The following is a 23838-nucleotide window of genomic DNA, read 5'->3' on the forward strand; positions in this document are numbered from 1 at the left end:
TTTGGAAAATTGTGATTTTTAAAATTTTTTATTTATTTTACATGTATGAGTGTTTTGCCTGCATGCATATAAGTGCACCATGTGCATATGTTTGCAAAAATCAGAAGAGATCACCAGGAACTGGAGTTGTGGACAATTGTTAGCTACCATGTGGGTGCTGGGAAGTGAAGCTGCGTCTTCTGCAAGAGCAGCCAGCGCTCTTTAACTCTGAGCCGTCTCTCCAGCCCCTGGAAAACTGATTCTCTTGATACTGCCTTACATCTCCCTCTTCTCTTTCTAGGGCTGAACCACATGTTTCTGGACCAGCAGTACAACTTTCTTTCTCCCTGGTTTTCAACCTCTTTCTTCTAACTTCCCCTTCTTGGCTTATAAGCAGCCCTGGATTGCCTGCTCCTCTCCAAGCACTTCCCTCTGGATTTGGTGCACTAATAACAGACCATGCCGTCACACTGTTTTTAGGGGACTGTTTTCTTCAGACATTTTACTTTTTTCTCAGTAGGAGGCACAGGGTAACTAGCACCAGAGCCACTGCTACTGACAACAGATTCGGGAACCTTTGCTCCTCCTGCCTACCAGGACAAAAACGGACTGTCCACATCTGTAAGATGGCATCAGACAGAATACATGTAACAACAACATTGACTGGCTCATCCCTGGTCGAGTATAACCAGGCTGGTGAGGTCTTCAAGAGCAAAGGCTGTGCACTTTTGGAAAAAAATGGCAATAAAGCTTTCACAGGAAACTGGCTGGTGCCTACTGTGTATGGTCAGTCTTTATTTTAAGTAAAGAATATATTAAGTCCTCACAAAACCAGGTTTTAAAAAATGCATCTAATAAATCTATACAGTGAATAGTATGTCTTTATTCTATTTACAGTACATTTGTTATAAATATACATTTTTGAAAAGCTTATTTTTAACTTGAGATTTATATTTTAAACAGATCAACTTAATTGTAAAGTTATTTAATAAAGAATATGATCTTAAGGACAAAAATCTCATTGTGAAACAGTGTGATGAATGTGCAATGAACAAGGGGCAAAAGTCAAACTCCTTCCAAAACTATATTAAAGCATCAGAAAAAAAGTTTTCCTTTTTACAGTTATGTATAAGCCTATCGGAACCACCAGTACTGAAATAAAAATGCCCTTTTAACCAAACTCAAACCTGATTTGAGAGCACTGTGTGAAGCAAGACAGGAAAATCTGCATTTAACTCTAGAGAACAGTGCAGCACAGCTGGAATCTGTCAACTAAAGGCCTAATGGAGTATGCCGACAAGGCCCTCCTCAGTTACCTCCACACAGTCACAAACCACCTGACAAGCTGCAACAACAGACCACAACGTTGTTAAAGAACAGGGCATAATATGTGCATGGATATGTGGAAATTCTGTATTATGAGCATGTAAATTATTACCAGGTTTCAAAGAAAAGGAAAAAAATGGAATCTAAGCATCCTCACTCCAGCGTGCTTTGCAGTATCCGGTAGTGTCAAGTCTATTCTATCCTGCAGTCATCAAACAGCCTCTTTAACAAATTGGGTATTTCAAATGCTGCCGTGAAGCCAATTCTGCAAATCAGATCCTTCTTGTGGCCCTCAGTTGTTAAGCATCGTTGATGATAATCAGGGCAGGCATAGAGTTCTGTTGACTTGTTTCAAACACTGTAACTTGGTCCGATAACTTGGCGAACACCCTAGGTGTTCCGAGGTTATAAACACCTGTATGAACAAAGCATGCTTTCAGCTGCAAACTGTGAATCTCCTGGCTTTTCAGTTGAAGTTTATACTGTGTCTGTCCAAGCCACGTAAATGATCCATGAACTTCCAGTGCTTCTGGACTGCAGGAGGAGGCAAACAGTTAGGTTGCAAACTTTTTCCTTTATGATCTTTTTTCTCCAAAGTCTTACTAACATATCTTTCATCAAGTACTTCTACTTCTGAGAATAACTTTATGAAACCAACTGTTCATTATTAACAACATATTACTATTATAACTGTGTTAGCAACACATATTACTATTTTCTAGGCACAATGCTGAGAATGAATTACCTCATTTAATGCCCATAACAATAGCTAGTAAGTGATGGAGCTGATCAGAAACTTGAGATCTTCACCTCTTGGCTAGCCACATAAAGAATATGTGTAAAAGAATGCTCGTGATATTGAACTCTATAAAGCTGAAAAGTGGAAAATAGCCCAGCACCCACCAACACAACATTAGTTGTTAATCTGTGTCTACATAATGACAGATCTCATATACTTGAATGTTTAAGGTCCCAACTAGGGTGTGACAAGATAATATTCAGTATATGCTTCTTTTTCTAAGAATATAAAAATGCCTGAGTCCTAGAAGCTGTTGCTGGCTCTAGGCCTATCGGATATGGCAGTAGAGACTTAATCTTTTTGTTAATATTTTCAAATCAAGAGGGAAATCCTTTAATAGTGTCATAACACCTCTCTAACACACATGAAAACAGCAGAGCACGCTCGAGTAACTTTGTCCATGTTGGGTAATTACTTGCTTAATCTCAAACATTAAATTGCTTTAAATTATATTAAAAGTGACTTTTTACCAAATAAATCTTTACCTTGTTGTTTTATGCCGCAGATCAACTATGACATCTACATCAGCCTTAGAACAGTTAGAAAGTAAAAGTGTGACGGGTACTGAACAAAGGCTATGGGGAAAAATGAACAAAAATGGTTAACCATGTGTTTTCTTCTTAGAAACAGCTTTCTTAAAAAAATAACATTTAATAATACTTAACAGAGCGTGAGCTTAAAAAAATTCAAGGAAAAAACTGAGTCATAAAATCACTGAAGATAAGCTCATTTTGTGAATAAAAGACATTAATACAGTGTCTCAATACTGAGTATCAGATCACGTACTTTCTATACTGTAAGTAACAGAAGTTTCCCTGAAGAGAAACTTTGCCTGTCCCATGACTTCTCCCATGGCAAGGATGTCGGAGACTGGAGAGCTGCTGACGGAGACTGGAGAGCTGCTTTCTAGTCTGCAGCATCTCCTTAAACTGAATTCCAAATGCATTAATTTTTAAGCCAGAGCAAAACCCAGAAACTTACACTATTCTGTTCCCATTTGATCCTCAAATGCTAAATTATTTACACCTTATTGAAATGCTAGTAGAAAACAGGTGAGCTGTCTCCTGGTCACTGGACAGGACAAGCCCTTCTTCCTTCCTGCTGCCTCACAGGCCACCTTCCCCATCTCCTCCCTAAACTTCTGCCAATTCTTACTGCCATACATCTCCTAGTACTTTAACCTATCTCATTCCTTACAAATTCAAGTAAGTAGTCACGTGTTTTATTACTGTAATATTCTCTTAGCTGGTATTCTGATGGAATCCCCCCTTTGAGCGTGCATCAAATCACCTGGTGGCCATGATAAAAAGATTGCTGGGCTGGGCATGGTGGCACAGGCCTTTAATCCGAGCACTCAGGAGGCAGAGACAAGCAGATCTCTGTGAGACTGAGGCCAGCCTGGTGAACATGATGAATTCTAGGCTAGCTGGGGACACAGGGAGACCGTCTCAAAAACAAACCCAAAGATTGCCGGGAGCCAGGTATGGTTACTGCATGCCTGTAGGCAAGAGGCTGAGGCAAAAGGATCATGAATTCAGGCCATCCTCAACCACAAAACAAGACCTTATCTAAAAACAAATAGAGACAGACAGATGAACAAATAGACACAGACACCTGGGCCCCACTCCAGTTTCTGATTCTATACATCTGGACTACATTTTATCAAGTTCCTAGAAGTGGCTACAGCTGAGTGGAACTACATCTGAAAGCCATTTTTATACAGCTGTCTTACTAAAGTGCTAAACTGGTAAGCCACAAACAGTACATAGAGACCAAGCCACTGACAGCTACACTTCCACTCTGAGCCTGATATCTGGCTGTTACTAAAGGCCTGCTAAAGCTTTATCAGTTCCCAGACCCTGTACTCACTTGTCCCTCCTGTAAAAGGGGAATTAAGAATGCTACCTACTCCCTCCAGGGATCTGTTTTCAGTGATGTAAAGTATCGAGGATAACTAGCACCTGTTCTAAGGTTCCATGCATGCCACGGAATTCAACTATAGCCCTTAACCTAGCATGATTGGTTTCTTTATCATCTCTAGTCCTATCATCTTCTCTTTTCTCTTCTCTCTCATTGGTCCCATGATACAGCCCAGTCAGGCCTGAAGTCACAATCCTCTTCCTTTGGAACACCTGCAATTTCACCCTCTCTACCTGCCATGCAGAGGCACACTTCCCAGGTGAGCACCACCCCTGGAGCTCTCCTCTTCCACATCTGTCCTGCTTCACTTTTTTTATTTTTATGGGTGTTTTGCCTGCACGTGTGTGAGCATGCCACCTGTGCACTGGTTCTAAGAGAGCACCACTCCATCTTAAATCTGCAAGTGGGCAACCTTTTCAAATGCATCAGATTAAGTTTTTATTTTTAAAACTAAGTTTACACATTAAAGTTGTTCATCAAAATTACAAATAAGCCAGGCATGATGGCACACCTTTTATCCCAGCACTTGGAAGGCAGAGACAGGAAGTTCTCTGTGAGTGAGATCAAGGAACACCTCGTCTACATAATGAGTTCCAGGCCAGCTGGGGTTACAAGGAGACGGATTCAAAAAATACAAAAACAAAAACAAAAAAATCATTCCCTATGAAATTTAGTGTTTATAAAATCTTTTTGGGGGGCGGGGGGGCAAGATGGCAATGTAGGTAAAGGTGCACGCTGCCAAGACTGACAACAGAGTTCAATCCTCAGGTAAAAGGAAAGAACTGATTCCTGCAGGTTGTCCTCTGACCTACAGGCAAGTACCATAAAATGTGCACATATGCACACACATGCACACCCCAAACATGCGTGCAAATACGTATTTTAAAATTTTTTCAGGAGGGCTGGAGAGCTATAGCTCAGTGGTTAAGAGTACTGGCTGCTCCTGCAGAGGACCTGGGTTCAGTTCCCAGCACCCACATGGTGGCTAACAACCACCTTCATAACTCCAGTTCCAAGGAATCTGATGCCCTCTTCTGGCATCCCTGGGCATTACATACATTTGGTGCACTTACACATATGCAGGCAAAATACTCCTACACATAAAATGGTAATAAATGAACAGTTTTTTAGAGAATCTTCAGGGAATGACATTGTCTAAGCTGAGCTATCTGGTGAGTTCCTACTGGTAATCATGTCATAGATTTAAATTCTATCTAAAATAAAAAGCAAAACAATGTAATTTTTTTCTAGGTTTTAAAATTTATGACAAAAATTCACTCCTCAAAAGGAAGCTTTTGGCACCTCAGAAATGTCTGAGGCAACGTCCATCCTCAGCACCCCTGTAGTGTGCATGTGCATGTATGCATGCAGATGTGTGGTACGTGTACACTAATTGTAAAGGCTAAATCACTTAAGACTCAATATTATTTTAAGTTTCTTTCATTATGCAGGTTAATGCCATTGCCAAAGTAGTAAGTTATTTTTTAAGAATGAGTGTATGTTCATGTTCATGCGTGTGCACAGAAAAAAAGTTTTAACAAAAATAAACCTCAAACCTTTTTTGATGAAATGGATGATTAAATGATTCTGGGTAGTGGAGACTTGTTTTAATGAGATTAGAAAGCTGGTCTACTGATGGTCTTGTAGAAACTGTAGTGTTTTCTGGCCTGAAAAATTTTAATAGTTCCATTTCTGGTGGCTCCTGAGAACAGAGAAAAAAGATTTATAATGACAACACTGCTTTGTTTGAAACTCAAAACCACAGCACATATACAGATTAAACAGTGGAGACCATGTAGGGCACTGATAGCATATTCTTCTTTTATTTAAACTAGCAGCTACCATTATTTGCAATACAGCCTAGGATGAAAATACCACGATCTAGATTAACTTCTTAGATCTACATTTGTGCTGGAGTTTGCCTCCTACGTAACAACTCCATACACAAGCTCTGTGATTTCACATAATTCATTTATACTTTAAGATTCCATTTCTCATATGTAAAATGGGTAAAATGGGTTCACAACTGACAATCTCAATGGTTGATGTGATTCTCATCTAATAAAATTACTTTGTACTTGGACTGTAGAGATTTTCTGGCATGATGCCAGTTTTAACAGTGGAAGATCTAGAATTGATTAAAATTCCATTTTGAATATATTGCTTTATTTTATAGAGTAAAGGTTACTATGTGCTGGGGATGCAGCTCAGCTAGTAGAATGCTTGCCTAGGATGCATGAGACCCAGGGTTCAAGCCACTGCACCCTTAAAAGCATGGCACATGCCTGTAATCTCAGTACTTGGGAAGTGGAGGCAGGACCAAGAGTTCAGGGTCATCCTCATCTACTTAGCAAGTTTGAGGTCAGCCTTGGCTACCTGAGACCCTAGGTCCAAAAATAAAAGAATAGAAAAGAGAAGGTAAACAAATCATCAACACAAAAACACCTGAAAATGATGATGAAATAATATTTTTACTTATTTCACAGAGCCTTGTTTGTAAAATGGGACTAATTCTAGCTGTACTGCTTACACAGAGTAACAGCGAACTAGCATCTAAGCCCAAATGGCCCAGCGTGTTCCCTACTCGGCCTTGGGAGACCTTCAGCTCATTTTGCATTTCTCCTGCCTCAGCCCTGGAATCCATCAGTTTTCCAGAAGTCCAGAGTTCTTTTTGTTGGAAAACAGCTGATTTTACATGGAAATGTTTGTTGCAATTAAAAAGCTGCAATCTGGACAGATCTCATACACATGAACCCAGCCAGAAAGGATCCAGACTGCAACAGTGTACAGCACAGGACAACATTTCTACAGTCACAGAGAACAGCTCCGTGCCTACCTTCCAAGCCACACACAAACAGCCAGGCTTACTCCAGAGTGCATAGCTGGAAAGGCAGGAGCAGAGCTTCTGGAGAGATGCCAGAAGCTTATTCCTAACCTCACGTGTCCAATTTGAATGGCTTCTATTTGTAAAATTTCAGTGAGTTTCTGTATTTATGACTAACTTTAATTTCAAAAGTTCAAAAAACTGTATTATTAATATATTCAAGTTTTCTAAAACATCATGATTTCTAAACTATATTGAAAAAGGGCTAAGGGTATATAGCTCAGTGCTAGAATATGGGCTGAGCACATGTGAGGCCCAGGGTTCAATCTCCAGCACTAAATAAGTGAGTAATACCGAATAAATTTCTGGTTATTACCTCTTAGGAGAAAACACAAAAAGAGTAGCCCAGAAAAGGATATATTTTTTTAAATTTTTGTTATTTTTTTTAATTTTTTTATTTATTTTTATTTTATGTGTATATGTATATTGCCTACATGTAGGTAAGTGCACCCGTGTCATGCAATGCCCACAGAGGTCAGAAGAGGCTGTTGGATCCCCTGGGACTGGAGTTATAGACAGTTGCTAGCTGCCATGTGGGTGCTAGGATTCGAACCCAGGTCTTCTGCAAGAACAACCAGTGTTCTTCACCGCTGAGTCATCTCTCCAGTGCCTATTTATTTTTATGTGTATGAGTTTTGCCTACATGTATGTGGATGTACCCATGTCATGCAATGCTCACAGGGGCCAGAAGAAGGCATCAGATGTCTGGGAACTGGACTTGTAGACAGTTATTAGCTGCCATGTGGGTGCTGGGAAGCAAATCTAGATCCTCTGCAAGAGTAGTCAGTGCCCTTAAACCACTGAGTTATCTCTCTAGCTCCCTAAAAAGGAATATTTAGACAAGCCTGTAATTTCAACACTAGGGAGGGAGAAGCTGCAAGCTCAAAGACAGGCAGGATCACAAAGCAAGCAAGGCCCTATCTCAAAATAGAGGCTACACAGAACCAGAGGGAGTGGGGAACGACACAAATCATGAATATGAGGGAAGTACATACAATAAGATGCCTACATAAAAATGTCAGGAAGGTTCCAAAGCAAACTCCACTATTACCTGTTTTTGAGAGTATGAAAAGGCTTCCTTTCCCACAGTGTGAAGAATAACATGATGCTGACCCTCTAAAATAAGCTGCTTGCTGTCGTCTACAACATACGCCTAAAAAAAAGAATGCAACCAACAAAAATGTCACCTTTTGTTTGATACAAACCTCATATGTAACAGTCTCAACATCTGATGGAAAGAAAATATGATAATCAATTACCAATAATCTTGTGTCAGCATTTCAATTATTTTTATTTCTCCTTCCATAAACAATCTGCCCCTCCCTCAGAATCTGTTCGGGCTTACTGTAAAACTCAGATGACTTAAGTATTTCATAGAGAGATCTTTTATTTCTTCAGACTCTCAAAAAACAACTTCAAAGAACTGTGTTTTAAGACAGAGTCTGTGTGTATGTATCTCTATAATGTATGCATTGGGGGTAGGCGGGGACAGCCAGTGGAAGCCAGAGTTTAATGCTGGGTATCTTCCCTAGCCACTAAACATGGAGTTTATGGCTGGCCAGGGAGTTCCAGGGATCTGCCTTCCTCCACCCCACCCAGCACTGGGGTAACATGCAAGCTAACATGCCTGGCTTTTACATGGGTGCTAGGGATCTGAATTTAAGCCCTCATGTCTGCATGGTAAGCGCCTTATCACTGAGCCCTCTCTAGAGGCCTAACACAAACTGCTTTCTTAACCTGATCTCAGTCAAAAGGTTTAGAAGTGACACGCAAGCTTCTTGTGCATGTGCATGTGTGCATTTGTGTGTGTGCGCGTTGTTCTTTTGTTTTTGAGACAAGGTCTCCCTATAGCCCCAGCTGGCCTAGAACTCACTATGTAGACCAAGCTGGCCTCAATCTCACAGACACCAGCCTGTCTCTAACTCTCAAGTGTTGGATTAAGAGTGTGCGCCACCATACCCAGCTGAGTTCTGTACTAACACACTGACCGTCTGCCATCAGAGGTCACACTTTTAAGTACTGCCTCCATAAAGCACAGAGCCTACCCAGCATCCATATGCACAGAACCCAGAAATGGAGCTAATGGATGATGGCCTTACAGGAGCTAACTGATAAGGTCTTAAAACAATGTCAAGACATCTTTTACAGTGACTTCCAGGTCAAACTAAGCTACATAGGGAGACTCTACCTCAAAACACAAAAACAAAACAAATGTCTATGATATTAGCTTGTTCCTGAACGTGTTTGATTCAGAAATCCTACAGTCCCTGGGCATGTTATTTCACAATTAAAATGAATTTTCCTATTTGTTTTTTAGCTGGGCATGACAGCACACCCCTATAATCCCAGTATTAGGGAGGTAGGAGAGAATTAGTTCAAGGCCAGCTTTGACTATATGCGATCCTGTCACAAAAATATAAATCAAAAAGAAAAAAAAGGAAAAAAGAAAAAGTTCAACTCCAGGTATCCTTAACTGCCTTATTTTTGAGACAGTTTTTCATTGAACTGGATGGAGCTCACTGACAGGCTGGCCAGGGAGATCCAGGGAGTAAAGTGTTCTTTTACTTTTTTTTTCCCCTTCTTTTTTTGAGACGGGGTCTCCCTATAACCGCAGCTGGCCTGGAACTCACTATGTAGACCAGGCTGGCCTTGAACCCACTGAGAGCTGCCTACCTTTGCCTCTGGAGTGCTGGGATTAAAAGGGCACATCACCATGCCTGGCTTCTTTTACCTTTTTTAAAGATTTATTTTTCTTTTATGTGTATGAGTGTTTTACCTGCATGTAGGTAAGTGTACTACATGTGGGCAGTACATGTGTAAGCCAAAGAGAATGTAAGATCCCTGGAAACTGGAGTTACAGGCAGTTCTTAGCTGCCATGTGGGTATTGGGAACCAAACCCAGATGTTCTGCAAAAGCAGTCGGTGCTCTTAACCACTGAGCATCTCTCCAGCCCCAACTAAAGTGTTCTTTACTTCTTTTTAATTGACAGCCACTTTCTCACCTTACAGATACACTCCCGTGTACTAACCACTACCAAGCTTCACAGCACACTCTAACCATTCAACTTCCATTTTGCAGCCAAGGACTACATCTTAGGTTTTTCCTTCTTCATGTGATCAGTGGTTCTAGTAATGAGCATAGCTCAGGGCTTTCTTTTTAAAATGATCATTGTGGACTTGACATTGAGTATAGATTATAGCATACATTACTCAAAATCTTGCCTTAAGTGCATTAAGGGGCATTCAAGAGCATTTGGTTTCAAGCCAATAGTACATAATAAACTTGTCTTTTCAACATAAAACATGTTCTACAATTAACACAAAGATCAATCTACTTAATCAGTATATCATTTGAAATTCATGCAGTCAGTATGGCTTAAATAAACTGCTTACAGAAAAATAAAGGGTAAGATGACAAAAGGAAACAGGCAAATAAATAGATGGAACACAAATCTTAAACAAAAATTCATGGCTGCTGGAACTCGAGCCATGGGTACCCAGATTTGCAGAGTGCCTTCCTTCCTGAGAATGTCTGAGTTTGGTGTCACCTGCTCTCATAGCCTGGCATGTCTAGGATAAGAAAGCTATCCACTTGTACTGAATTCTTTTTTTAGACAACAAATCTCAAAAAATTATTATGGAACTATTAAAAGTCATAAGACAATTTCAACACTGCAACTGAAAATTTTAAGCTGAAAGAATATAAAAAGGAGCATACAAGTTGTTCTTTAGTTTAAAAATCAAATACCTAAGCTGGGCTAGTGGCGCATGCCTTTAAGCCGAGCACTGGGGAGGCAGAGGCAGGTGGATCTCTGTGAGTACAAGGCCAGATGGGGCTACATGGAGAACGTCTCAAAAAAGACCCCCCCCCAAAAAAAAAGAAAAAAGAAAATCAAATACCTAGGGCACATGCCTTAATCCCAGCACAGGTAGGTCTCTTTGAGTTAGAGACCAGCAGGTTTATATAGTTCCAGGCCAACAGGGCTACATAGTTAAGACAGTCTCCAAAAACACAACAAATACAGAGGTGGGGTAGGATGACTCACACCTGTAATTCCAGCACTCATAAGGCTGAGGCAGGAGGACAAAGAATTCAAGGCCAGCTTGTGCTACACAAAAATACCCTGTCTCAAAATGTAAAACCAAATAAAAACTTAGATGTCTATAAGTGAGGTTTACTGAAATAGTTCAGTGCATATACCTTCCATAAAATGACAATGTTCAGATCCACCTCACTGCACTTCTGAATAAGTCTCACAGCATCCTCTGTTGAATGTTTCTCAGGGGGCGCAGACAGATGACCTTGTGGTTTCTTCAATTCAGAGAATAAACTTCGATAAAAGAAATCTGCACATGGGCTTGCTGAACTTATTATCTGTTTAGAAAAAAATACTTGCCTGCATAAATGTTTTTAATTAAATGTCTGTCAAAACTGTCATTTAAACATATCACACCAAAATTCACAATTCTAAAACACATATACCCCAAAGCTTACTCATTAATTTCTTGTCTGTATGGCTGAATACATGAAGGACATTTAAATACCTAAAAGATTTAATTCAAATTACCCAGAACCTTATTAGATGTCATGCAAAAATAATTAATCAAGACTCCCATGACCTTCCAGGCACCAGAAGTGACTGAAACATAAGTTCAACTTGCCTGGGAAACTTAATGAGATCATCTTAAAGTAATAGGAAAAAGAGGGCTGGGAACACAGCTCAGTGGTAGAGTGCTTGCATAACATGTGGAAGGCCCTAGATTCAGTCCTCAGGATCATAATAAAAGACAACAAATAGCTGATCATGGTGGTGCACACCTTCAATACCAGCACTTGGAAAGCAGATGGATATCTGTGAGTTCGAGGCCAGTCTGGTCTACATAGCGAGTTCCAGGCCAGCTGGGGCTACAGGGGAGACCCTGTTCCAAAAAGACCAAAAAAAAAAGACAATAAATAAAAAGAAAGAAGTGATCAAAACAACTGACGATCTGAAAGCTAAACATTCAAAGCAGAGTATCTCCAAAAGCCATACATGTTTTCCAAGTACTGGACTTTCACAGTCTTGAAAAATTACTACATAGCTGTTTCCTCAAATGTCAAATATTGTCACAAAAGGTGAGTCATGTGAAAGCTTATGATTAGAACAATGCAAAAATTTTAAAGATGTTTGGAGTTATTAAAGAGCACAAAAAAAAGAAATCGTTTCATTAGCAGCTCACAGTTGTATAGCAACAGATACAAGAAAGACTGTCTCAACAGGTGGAAGGAGAACGGACTGTGGAAAGTTGTCCTCTGACTTCCACACACATGCACCAAGGCAGACACACACACACATACAGTAAAATAATTAAAATTTTAATGTAGCACGATTTATAACTGCTACTGACATTTGGGAAAAAAAAAATTGTAATGCCTATTCTAGACTAGAGATGCAGCTCAGTTGGTAAAATGCTGGCCGAGCATACACAGAGCCCTGTGTTCAATCCCCAGTGCCCCATGAAAAAGTCAGCATAGGAAGATCAGAAGTTCAAGGTCATCCTTCAATACATAAGGGTTTGAGGTCAGCCTGGACTCTATGACACCTTGTCACACACACAAAAAAATAACATTCCCAAATTCCAAGACAATAATGAATCAGAGCTTTAGCAGTAGAGAAGGAAAGCCCTTATTTTAACCAAATCCTCTAGGTCCTGGTGCTCAAAACTGGGTCTACAGCTTGAACCCAATACCACCTGGAAACTGGCAGGAATTTAGAACCTCAGGCTCCAACAGTTTTAATGAACCAGAATTGGGGGGTGGGGGGGTCCTGGGTTTTTGAGACAGGGTCTCTGTATGTAGCCCCAGCTGGCCTGGAATTCGCTCTGTAGGCCAGGCTGGCCCCATCTCACAGAGATTCACCTGCCTCTGACTCCTGAGTGCTAGGATTAAAGGCATATGCCTCCACACTCAGCATAGTATTTTATTTTAACAAGATCTCCAATGCACTTTTTGAAAGTTTGAAAAGCACCTCTAGGTCCTCAGATATAATTATGATCAAGTATCACTGCTCTAGACAATACCTGTAACATCCCATGAGAGCCTGTTGTATCTAGTTGATTATTTAGGTGTCAGAACCACCTGATGAGCCAAATTTGAAGGTGATCACATGAGACAAGAATCCTAAAGACAGAACTATAGGGACAAAAGCATCCATTGTGTACAAAAGTGTATTATTTCCTCACAGAATCATTTCCCCGAGTAATCCTGGCTTTCTTAAAACCCCAGGTACTATATTTACTTCACTTGATCTTTTCAGAAAAGGTGGTGCAGTGGCTTAGTGGGTTGTCTTGAAGATTAAAGGCAAGCTGCAAAGCTCAGTAAGGTACAGCTGTTCAGAGATGTGGTTATTAGTGAAGCTACAGTTTTTTCGAAATACATGTCTAGAACCAAGGCTCTCAAACCCTACAGTGCATCCCAGCTTACCTGCTCGTTTCCAAAGATGATATCTGCAAATGTGTAGTTTTCTGAGGACTGCACAGCAGCTAAACACACAAGAGAACAAACTAATGATGCCAGTGCCATAGACATTAAATGAACAAGTCTGTACGAAAGTAAAGGAGACTTACCTTCCTTTTGTTTACATCTTACTGCCTTGAAGCAAAATTTTCCCTTCTCTCTACTGGCAAGTCTGGCATCTAGAAATAAGAGATGTTTCTCAGTTATGTGTAAAACCTAATTCTTTATTTACACTTCCTTGGCCAAATTGGAAAACAATTCATAATTATAAAAAAATGTTTCATTAGAAAAATCTTTCACTTCAATGAAATGAATACTCATTAACCTCCTAAATAGGTAAATTTTAGTATTTTAAAATGTACAAGCATTTGGGATTGTGTGCATGGTTGTATATTTGGCATTCCACATAAAGTCTGAAAGGTTGGGAGTTGTGGGTCCAGGAGGCACAATCTCACCACTCAATCATTTCCTTCAGTATTTCCCATGCCTATGACTTCCATAAATTACATTTGCCATAGTGTGTTTTCCCACCACTGAGCAGGGAGGGGGGTTAAATTATGATGTATAGGGACAGCAAGGTGGCTCAGTGGGTAAAGGTGCTTGCTATCAAGTCTGGAGTCCTGAGTTCAATTCCAGAGCCTACATAACTGACATGCTCACATATGTGCTATGGCACATATGTGTGTCCATGCATGAACCCCCCCCACCACACACAAATACAGACTAAATAAAAGTAAAAAACAATGCTGAAATATTGTAATGGCCACAAAAGAATCTATATAAGAGACAACATAATTTACACAGAAGCCACAGCAATTTTTCTGCAGTGAATATAATCATGCAACGTGCTCTAAATATATAAAATTTCCATATGTTTGGGTAGTTTCTGTTGTGGTTCACATGTGGTATCTTCCCTTTGGCAGGTGTTTGACTACATGGTCCACAGCTACTGATGCCTTGCTAGAGGAAGGCCACTGGGGCAGGCTCAGCCCCATGTCCTGTCTGCTCTCTGCTTCTTGACCGGAGATGCAATGCTGCCTGCTGCCTCATGTCCTACCTGCATGTCTTCCCCACCAGGATGGACTATATGCTCCTACACTGCAGGCCATAGCAAACCTTTCCTCCCTTAAGTTGCTTCTTGTCAGGTGTTTGGTCACAGCAACAAGAAAAGTAACTGATATAATTCCCAAAAAAAGAAGTGAGAATTAATGTGATGCTAAGGTTGAAATATTTAAGACTTTTAAAGATGCTGTAAGCTTTGTTCCAGCAACAGCCAGCATCATTTGCCAATTTCCCATCAATCCTATGCTAGGCACACTCACATTATGAACAAAGTGCTAAATTGATAGGCAGATTCTGCAAAACAGTTTGCCAGTATGTAGGCAAGTATGCATACTCTCTTGTGTGAAATTTTTTTTTTTTTTTTTTTTTGTCTTTTTGAGACAGGGTCTCCCTGTAGCCCCAGCCATCCTGGAACTCACTTTGTAAACCAGGCTGGCCTTGAACTCACAGAGATCTGCTTGCCTCTGCCTCCCAAGTGCTGGGACTAAAGGCGTGCGCTATCACACACAGCTTAGTTTATACATTTCTATGTTGTTTGAAACTCAAAGGAAAATACATCAAAGGCAATAAAAGGATGGAAAAAACTGGATCAAAATAGGAAAACTGACTTACAGTCACAAAATCTAAAGAAAGTATACTTTATTAAGAAATTAACTCTATAAGGGAAGCACCAATAATTTATATTCTGGCACCGTTCTCAGCAACAAGGTATGAAGATCTCAGAATTGACTATGCAGAGAGGCGGAGCACCAACCTCTGTTCTCAGAGATGTTCACAGACTTCTGCAGCTCCCAGCACTTGCTGCTACTCGACACCTGCACGATGTGAAACTCCTTCACCCCGGCTTCACTCTGCAAGAAGACACCAGAGTCACTAGGGTTTAAGAGCACTAAATTAGGGGCTGGAGAGATGGCTCAGAGGTAAAGAGCACTGATTGCTCTTGCAGAAGACCCAGGTTCGAGTCCCAGCTACGAACTGTCCTTAACTCCAGTTCCAGGGGAATCTGAAGCCCTCTTCTAACCTCTGCGGCATTGCGCGAAACAACTGCACTTACATACATGCAGGAATACATTCATACACATAAAATAAAAATAATAAATATTTTTTTAAAATATTCCAAAGAGGACAAAATTGAGACACTACCAAAAGCAATTACAATTAACATTACATGAAATTTACATTTAAAATAATATAATAACATTTTAGGAAGTTATTAAAATTCCTAACATCTTTAAAACAAAGAAATCAACATTTTAAACAAAAAAATATATAACTATAAAATATATCCAGCAGTAAAATGTAATGTTTTCAGAATCGACTATGTTACTGGCAGTACTTAGTAATTCACAATTACTGGTCAGTGGGCATGGCAGCACACACCTGTACCAGTACTTGGGAAGTTAAAGCACAGTTGGCTGACTTCCAAGCCAACCTAGTTACAGAATGAAAATCTGTCCTGAGAAAAAAGATCGGTTGTGAATTTTAAATCAAGAATATGACACATTCAGGGATGGGGTCACAGATCAAGTTAGTAGAATGCTTGTTCAGCATGCATGAAGCCCTGTATTTGGCCCCCATCATTATGAACCAGACATGGTAGGACATGCCTGCAATCCCAGTACTCAAGAGGTAGAAACAAAAGGATCACAAGTTCAAAGTCATACTCACCTCCATATGGAATTTGAGACTAGTCTGGGTCATCTGAGTTACTATCTCAAAAAAAATGATACGACACTTTTTATTTCTTTTGATTTTTCTGAAAATATCTCTCATTAAGATGAAAAAGCCCAAGCAGCTACCTGGGCACAGCCTATGATCCCAGCACTCAGAAGGCTGGCAAGTTTACAGTTCACCTAGGCTGTAATAGCAAGACCCTTTCGAAGAACAAAGAGATGGAGAGACGGCTCAGCGGTTAGGAGCACTGGCTGCTCTTGCAGAGGACCTAGATTTGGTTCCCAGCACCCACATGGCAGCTGACAATCATCCTAACTCCAGTCCAGGGGATCCAACGTCCTCTTCTGCCCTGCTTGGGCACTGTACAACACGGGTGCACTTATACTTGTACACATAAAAATAATAAACAAAATTTAAAATAAAAACATCAAAGGAGGAAAAACCAAACAACAGCGACCAAAAAAGGCTCATGAAACAAAACCTTAATTCATAGTCAATTCACATGGAGTTACTTAAATTATATTTTTGTCTGTTATTGTAACCCCAGTTGGCATAGAACTCAGTTATGTAGACCAAGAGGCTGGTCTCAATCTCACAGAGATCCAACTTCTGCCTCCCACATGCTGGGGTTATAGATATGTGCCACCATGCCCGACATTGCATATAATTTTTTTTTTCCTAAATAAAAGCTAATCTGACATTTGCCTTTATTAAAATTTTCTTATGCATATAATGAACATATTCTTTCAAAAATCACCAACATATAAGTAGGATGAACCTAAATATTCTTTTCAAAATTACTTCACAAATTTACAGAGCTAAAAGCAAAGATTATTACAGAACTAACAAGCAATATTTCAAGAATTGGAACTGGATCAAGGTGAGGTTCTGTAAACTTTGTGATCACATTCCTTTCTTCAAGAACATTCATTCTGGTATTACAGTGTATACACAGAAATCCTTGTATGAAAGAATGGTACCATCAAAGCAGTGCAAGCACAGGGTTAAATTAATATGGAATGTGAGATCCTAACAGAATCATGTAAATGTCACTGTATCAATGGACTATCTGTGGGATGAGGCTGAAGAGCACTTCATAGATCTCTGAGACTGTAGTACTGGCATGGACCACAGAGCCTGTGACAGGCACATATTATACTATCATCAGCCAATCCAGACATTTTCTCGTTTGAAGAGAGGGGGATAAAATTACAAAATGGACAATTTTAACATGTTTTCATACTATTCTACATGAATATTTCAAAAATAAATGTTTCTAAATATATTTTAAATATTTTATTATTTTTATTTTATGTGTATGTGGGTATTGCCTGCATGTAAGTAAGTGCACCCATGTCATGCAATGCCTGCGGAGGTCAGAAGAGGCTGTCAGATCCCCTGGAACTGGAGTTACGGACCGTAGTTAGCTGCCATGTGGGTGCTAGGATTCAAACCCGGGTCTTTTGCAAGAACAACCAGTGTTCTTAACCACTGAGCCATCTCTTCAGCACCTTCTAAATATATTTTAAAATAAAATTCAGCTTTAAAGTAACTTACAGTATTGGTATTTTCCACATCCACGAAGACGAGCATGTTGCCTCCCCTGCCTTCTTCATCTCCAAGTGCGTTGCTTCTACAGACAGTAGCTCGTACATTCAAAGACCGGCTGGTGCAAATAACTGCAGTGTGTCTTAATATTCTGTGTCTGAAGTAAAAATATATGCAAACTGAATCTAAAGGTCTTTGTTGCAAATCTCTAATTCTAAATAAAGATCAGAAACATAACTTTCAGGACCACAGATAACTCTAGAAAAACACAGAAAACAGTAAAGTAAAATACATAGACTAATTTCAGTTCAATTTTCCTTCTCAATCTGGAAGAAAAATATTAGTGTTTCTGGTTATAGGTTCCTCCCCACTTCCCTCCCCTTTCCCCCCATCAAACTCATCTGTGTCACAGTGAAAATACTTTTCATGGAACAAGAATTACACCTTTTCCCTCGAAAGTGGTCCCAAAATTACAACTAGCAAGCAAAGCCCCCAACTTTTAACTTGGCATTCAAAGCTTTGTATTTCAAATTTAATGTTTTGGTTTGGTTTTTCTGAGCCAACGTCTCCTGTGCCCCAGGGTGGCCTTTCACCCCTGACCCTCAGGCCCTCCCCTCCTGGGACTATAGGCACTTGCCACCAAACCTAGCTACTTCTTTTACACCAAGTTTGTATTGTGGTTGAACAAATTATTCAATTTCTACTCTCTAACCTGTAAACCTCTGCTCGTAGATACAGCTACTCACAGGAATAGTAATATCCTGTCCACCTGGTATCTACATCCTGACCTGCAAAGCACAGCTCACCACCACCACAGCATGGGAACCTTCCTTGGCCAGAGTACTCCTTTTATCTCTACCATCCTAAGGAGAAGTAACATTATGAGACCTAAAATTTACTGTTACTTCAAGCATTTTCCCACTTTTGACCTTACACATTCCACTGAATAAAACAAATGTAAAAAAATATTCCTAAGAAACTCAGTAAAAATGATAGTGGTGTTATCCCCAAAAAAATTCTTCTGTGCAACATATATGAAGTTCTATGAACAGGTTGGGTTTTATTTCTTCAATGATCACCCATTACTACACCCATTATAACATACTTTTTTTTTCACACATTTTGGGAGAGCCTAGGGAAAAGAACAAAATAATTCTCTTATTAAAAAGGATGGCTGTGGATCAGGTGTGGTGGTGCGTACTTTTAATTCTAGCACTTGGGAGGCCAGATCGATCTACATAGCCAGGTGGAGCTGCAGGAAGACCCTGGCTCAAAAATAAAGAAACAAACAAACAACCCCAAACAAAAAGGATGGCTGTACTTAAGATAAACAATCATGACGTTTATAAATAAAAGCAACTACAATTTTTAGGGTTTTTTTTTTTTTTTTTTTTCTTCTCAGTCTTTTTGAGAAAGGGTCTCTTCTCTGTAGCCCCAGCTGTCCTGGAACTCACTTTGTAGACCACACTGGCCTTGAACTCACAGAGATCCGCCTGCCTCTGCCTCCACCACGCCCAGCTTGGGTTTTTTTTTCCCCCTTAAAAATTTTCATATAATTTTTTCCATTCCTGGCTACCTAGAATTTAGTTGTAATTACAAGTTTAGATAGAAACACCATGCATAGGGCTGGAGAGATGGCTCAGTGGTTAAGAACACTGGTTGTTCTTGCAGAAGACCTGGTTCAAATCCCAGCACCCACATGACAGCTAACAACTGTCCATACATAGCTCCAGTTCCAGGGGATCCGATGGCCTCTTCTGTCCTCTGCAGGCATTGCACGACATGGGTGCACTTACCTACATGCAGGCAATACACTCATATACATAAAATAAAAATAGTAAATAAAATATTTAGAAAAATAAACACCATGCATAATTTGGAAGACATTTCTTTTTCTTAATTTTATTTAATTTTTAATATTTTTTATTATTTTTATGTGTATGAGTGTATTGCCTGCCTGTAGGTAAGTGTACCCGTGTCGTGCAATGCCCGCGAGGACAGACAAGGCCATCGGATCCCCTGGAACTGGAGTTACAGACAGTTGTTAGCTGCCATGTGGGTGCTAACATCGAATCCCATGTGGGATTCGAACCCGGGTCTTCTGCAAGAACAACCAGTGTTCTTAACCGCTGAGTCATCTCTCCAGCCCAGGAAGACATTTCTCAATAAGTAATGATGTATAACAAATGTCAAAATTTATTCAAATACGTGTATATATTAAGCACAAATCTTCAAGTTTTAAAATACCTACCGTATCTTAGGCTGCTTTTTAACACTTTCATAGTAAAATAGAAAGTTAATTTCATGGACACCCTCTTCATCTGGCCCACGTAACCACATGGGAAGCTGGACAGATGCTCCAGGGAGAAGCACAGAGTCAGGAAGAGGAACAGGAATCACTTCTGGCTGCTGCCCTGTGCCAATGCCAAAGTCCACAGAAGACGCAGATGACACAAGTGCTGTACCCACAGAGGGAAAGTCTGTCACAACCGTCTTGTAAGCACTGCAGTTTTCAGAGGCTGAAGGGCTCAATGGTGTGAGAACAGCCGTATTGCCACCAAAAGTGAAGAACTCTGGCCGTTTAGACACAACTTTCAATCCAGTCAGAGGACATTTGCTGACATTGACAAATTCGACGTAGGCTTTTCGGATTTCTCCACAGAGGAGCCCTGTAGGAAAATGTATAAAAAACACCTGCATTGGAGGGAAAAAATATTATTTTACTGTTAAAAATTCTGAACTTCTGACGTGTAACAGTGTAAGACATTGTACTTCTTTTCTAAAGGCTTACAAGTTATTTCATAATTCTGATACCTCTTTGAATAGATGACAATTCACGACTCTATTTTAGAAAACACAATGAAAGAATCTAATGCTATATTGCCACTCAGATTTTGAATTTTGAATTAAAAATTTCAATAACAAGATAACTAATGTTTCAAACAAGACAACTAATGTTTCAAAACTTGTACAACTTTGTGGATTATGGACAAGTTACAAGTCACTTAACATGGCCATATGAATTAAATAAAAATCGGTCTTCTAACCCTTATCATTCTCAATTTTAAAAAGCAGCTTAACTGCATCAGTAAGAAGAAAAGATAGACCACAGGTCCCATAGAAGAACATAGGAACCCATGACTCCATCTTCATAATTTTAAAGCCCATAAAGCTCCCTCAGGCTTTTTATAGTACCTCAAATAGGAGCAAAATTTGACCCAAAAAAAATCAGGAGTTTATCTGTGGATAAAAGCTACACATAAATTTGACTAGTTGACAATTGTCTTTAGAGTCCACTTTGAACAGAAATGTGACGAAACCCAGACTGGAAACAGGGTGCTGATGTATCAATGTAATTTAACACAGAAAATAGGAAATGAAACTTTATTTTTAAAAAATCTATGCCAACACTCACACAAAAGGCCTTTGGTCCTAACCCCAATCCCATACACTGGATGTTTTGTTCTCTACAAGCCTTTTTGTTCAAAACTAAACATTAGTTGTCACTATACAGAAAAAGAAGTCGTCTGCTTTAAAATATCCTGTTCAAAAAGAACTGCATCTGCAAAAATTTTTAAACAATGATAAGCAAGAACCGAAGTGAACTATAAAATAAGCAATATCAACATAAGATGCATGTACATTTAAAGGCCACTGTGTTCCAGAGTTTAAAGCAAAGAAAGGCCCTGGTTCAACTTCGCTCATGCTGAAGTCCAGAGTTTTTCGAATGTTAGATATCTAAGAATGGGACTCAACCTAACAGCAAAGCTCCACCAAGGATATCAATGTATTAATGAGAACACTGCTTTTCAAAACAGTTGTATAGCAAACAATTTTAGTAACTGAAGTGCAATAAAATTATACAGTTTAGCTGGGTGTGGTGGCACACGCCTTTAATCCCAGCACTCGGGAGGCAGCCTGGTCTACAGAGTGAGTTCCAGGTCAGCTGGGGCTACAGGGAGACCCTGTCTCAGAAAAGACAAAAAAAAAAAAACTTTAATGAACAGTGCAAACTACAAGTGTTTTAAAATGTGTATTTTGGTGACCGCTCCTAATTTATTTTGACTTGTACTATAGTGATCAGAATATCCCCTTTTGAAAACAAGCTCTCACTAATCCTAACCTATATAATTCTAGACCAATATCTGAGTTAGCAACTGAATTCTGAGAAATAGATCTAACATAACATTCAAACTCTAACTCATTTCAATTTACCTTCAGGCTTCTAAATTCTAGCTACAACAATTATTACTAATAAAAATTATTATTGTACGGACTTAAGCTTGGATAAAATATAAAAGGTTATGAGAGAGATTAGGCTTGCTAGGTTAAAAATCATGACAAGTAACGAAATATCACTGAACAGAATGGGTAGCAAACAAAAACAAACAGCCAAGTGTGGTAGAGCATGCCATTAATCCCAGCACTTAGGCAGAAGCGGGTGATCTCTCCAAGTTTGAGGCCAACCTGGTCTGCATAGCAAGTTCCGGGTCAGCTAGGGCTACAAAGTGAGATCTTGTCTCAAAAATGAAAAAAAAAAAGTGTAAGTATTTTCAGAATATCAGTAAATAGAAAATGGCATAAGAAGTTGCCTATAACTTACTGATAATACAGGGACTAGAAACAAAGTTTGCTCTTACCCACTTGACACTAAGGAGAAACATATTCTTTAAATGTAGAACACACAGATGTGACAGGCAGGATGGCTCATGCCTGTAACCCCAGCATCGGGAGACAGTAGTGAGATGAGGACGGGTTCCTAGACCTCCTAGGCCACTCAAGAATGCTCTGTCTCAAAACGCAAGAGCCTGGTGAGATGGCTTAACACATAAAGGCACTTAACTGCTGATGGTCTGAGTTTGGCCACCAAAGCCAACTCCTATAAACTGTCCTCTGACTGCTTATGTGTGCTAGCATGGGCATCCATACTGTTCAAAAAGAACTGTTCATTTACACACAATAAATGAACAAAATTTTAAAAGCAAACAGATATTTAAATGGCCAACAGTGACGCACACGTTTAATCCCAGCACTTGGGAAGCAGAGGCAGACAGAGCTCTGTGAGTTCCAGGCCAGCCAATGCTACATACTGAGAACCTGTCTCAAAAAAACCTCAAAACACCAAACATTAAAAAAAAAAGAAAGATAGACTCAATGGTGAAATGCATGCCTAGCATAGGGGACCCTGGATTTGAGCCCCAGCACCACAAATAAATTAACTAAACTCTGAAAGATTTGACTAGGAATATATAAACAATGAATAAAAGTCTAAACAAAACTTCACAGAAGTTAAAAAACTCAACCTGAGCCGGGCGTGGTGGCGCATGCCTTTAATCCCAGCACTCGGGAGGCAGAGGCAGGTGGATGGATCTCTGTGAGTTCAAGGCCAGCCTGGTCTACGTAGTGAGTTCCAGGACAGCTGGGGCAACAGGGAGACCCTGTCTCAAAAAAAGACCAAAAAAAAAAAAAAAAAAAAACTCAACCTGGAGAAAGACACCAAATCAAAGTTAAAACATACATAAAACAGCTATCAACAAGAAATTTGAACTGTTGTGGGCACTCAGGCCTATAAGCCCTTTTTTGCTCTTTAAATGTAGCATATTCAAGCAAGCATTAAACCTGAGCAGAATACATGCAGTTCAACAACTGTACCCCCATTAACATATCCCACACCCTACCACCAGCACCAGCACCACCAGCTCTCAACTGTGCGATGAGTGATTCTACTTACAATTACTAAAATTATACGTACATGTGCAAGGTCTAAAAGCATCCAACAGCAATTTAGTGTCACATCACTGGCACCTTTTGGAGAAAGGCACTTACACTTGTTAACTTCCCTGCCAGGGACTCTTGAACAAAGGCCAGTGTCACATCACCACATTTGTATGATGTAACTTTCCCTCTGGGCTACTCTCCTGTGCCACACTTCCCTTCTAGAAACATGAAATGTGAAATGGTACAAGCACAAGCCAGGTGTGGTGCCAAATGCCTTTAATCCCAGCACTTGGGAGGCAGAGGGAGGAGGATCTCTGTGGGTTTGAGGCGAGTTTGGCCTACCTAGTGAATTCCAGGACAGCTGGAGCTACAGGGAGCCTCTGTCTCAAAAAAGACCAAAAGAAGAAAAGGCTGCGGGGGGGGGGGGGGGGG

At 39.9% G+C, this 23838-nt stretch overlaps 1 protein-coding gene across 1 annotated transcript in view; it reads right to left on the bottom strand.

Moving 5' to 3' along the window:
* Positions 1 to 754: 754 nt before the first annotated feature.
* Trappc8 (trafficking protein particle complex 8) overlaps positions 755 to 23838 on the bottom strand; it is an 86008-nt gene continuing 62924 nt past the window's right edge. The window contains exons 20-29 of the mRNA XM_008828858.3: positions 19940 to 20382; positions 17698 to 17845; positions 15221 to 15317; positions 13515 to 13583; positions 13372 to 13430; positions 11110 to 11283; positions 7960 to 8061; positions 5581 to 5726; positions 2590 to 2679; positions 755 to 1839 (exon numbers count right to left, since the gene is read on the bottom strand). Of these exons, the coding sequence (XP_008827080.1) occupies positions 1605 to 1839; positions 2590 to 2679; positions 5581 to 5726; positions 7960 to 8061; positions 11110 to 11283; positions 13372 to 13430; positions 13515 to 13583; positions 15221 to 15317; positions 17698 to 17845; positions 19940 to 20382 (1563 nt within the window). The 3' untranslated portion in view covers positions 755 to 1604. The remainder of the gene's footprint in view (positions 1840 to 2589; positions 2680 to 5580; positions 5727 to 7959; positions 8062 to 11109; positions 11284 to 13371; positions 13431 to 13514; positions 13584 to 15220; positions 15318 to 17697; positions 17846 to 19939; positions 20383 to 23838) is intronic.

Source organism: Nannospalax galili, unplaced genomic scaffold, assembly GCF_000622305.1.
Source record: "Nannospalax galili isolate Female #2095 unplaced genomic scaffold, S.galili_v1.0 scaffold252, whole genome shotgun sequence".
NCBI lineage: Eukaryota > Metazoa > Chordata > Mammalia > Rodentia > Spalacidae > Nannospalax > Nannospalax galili.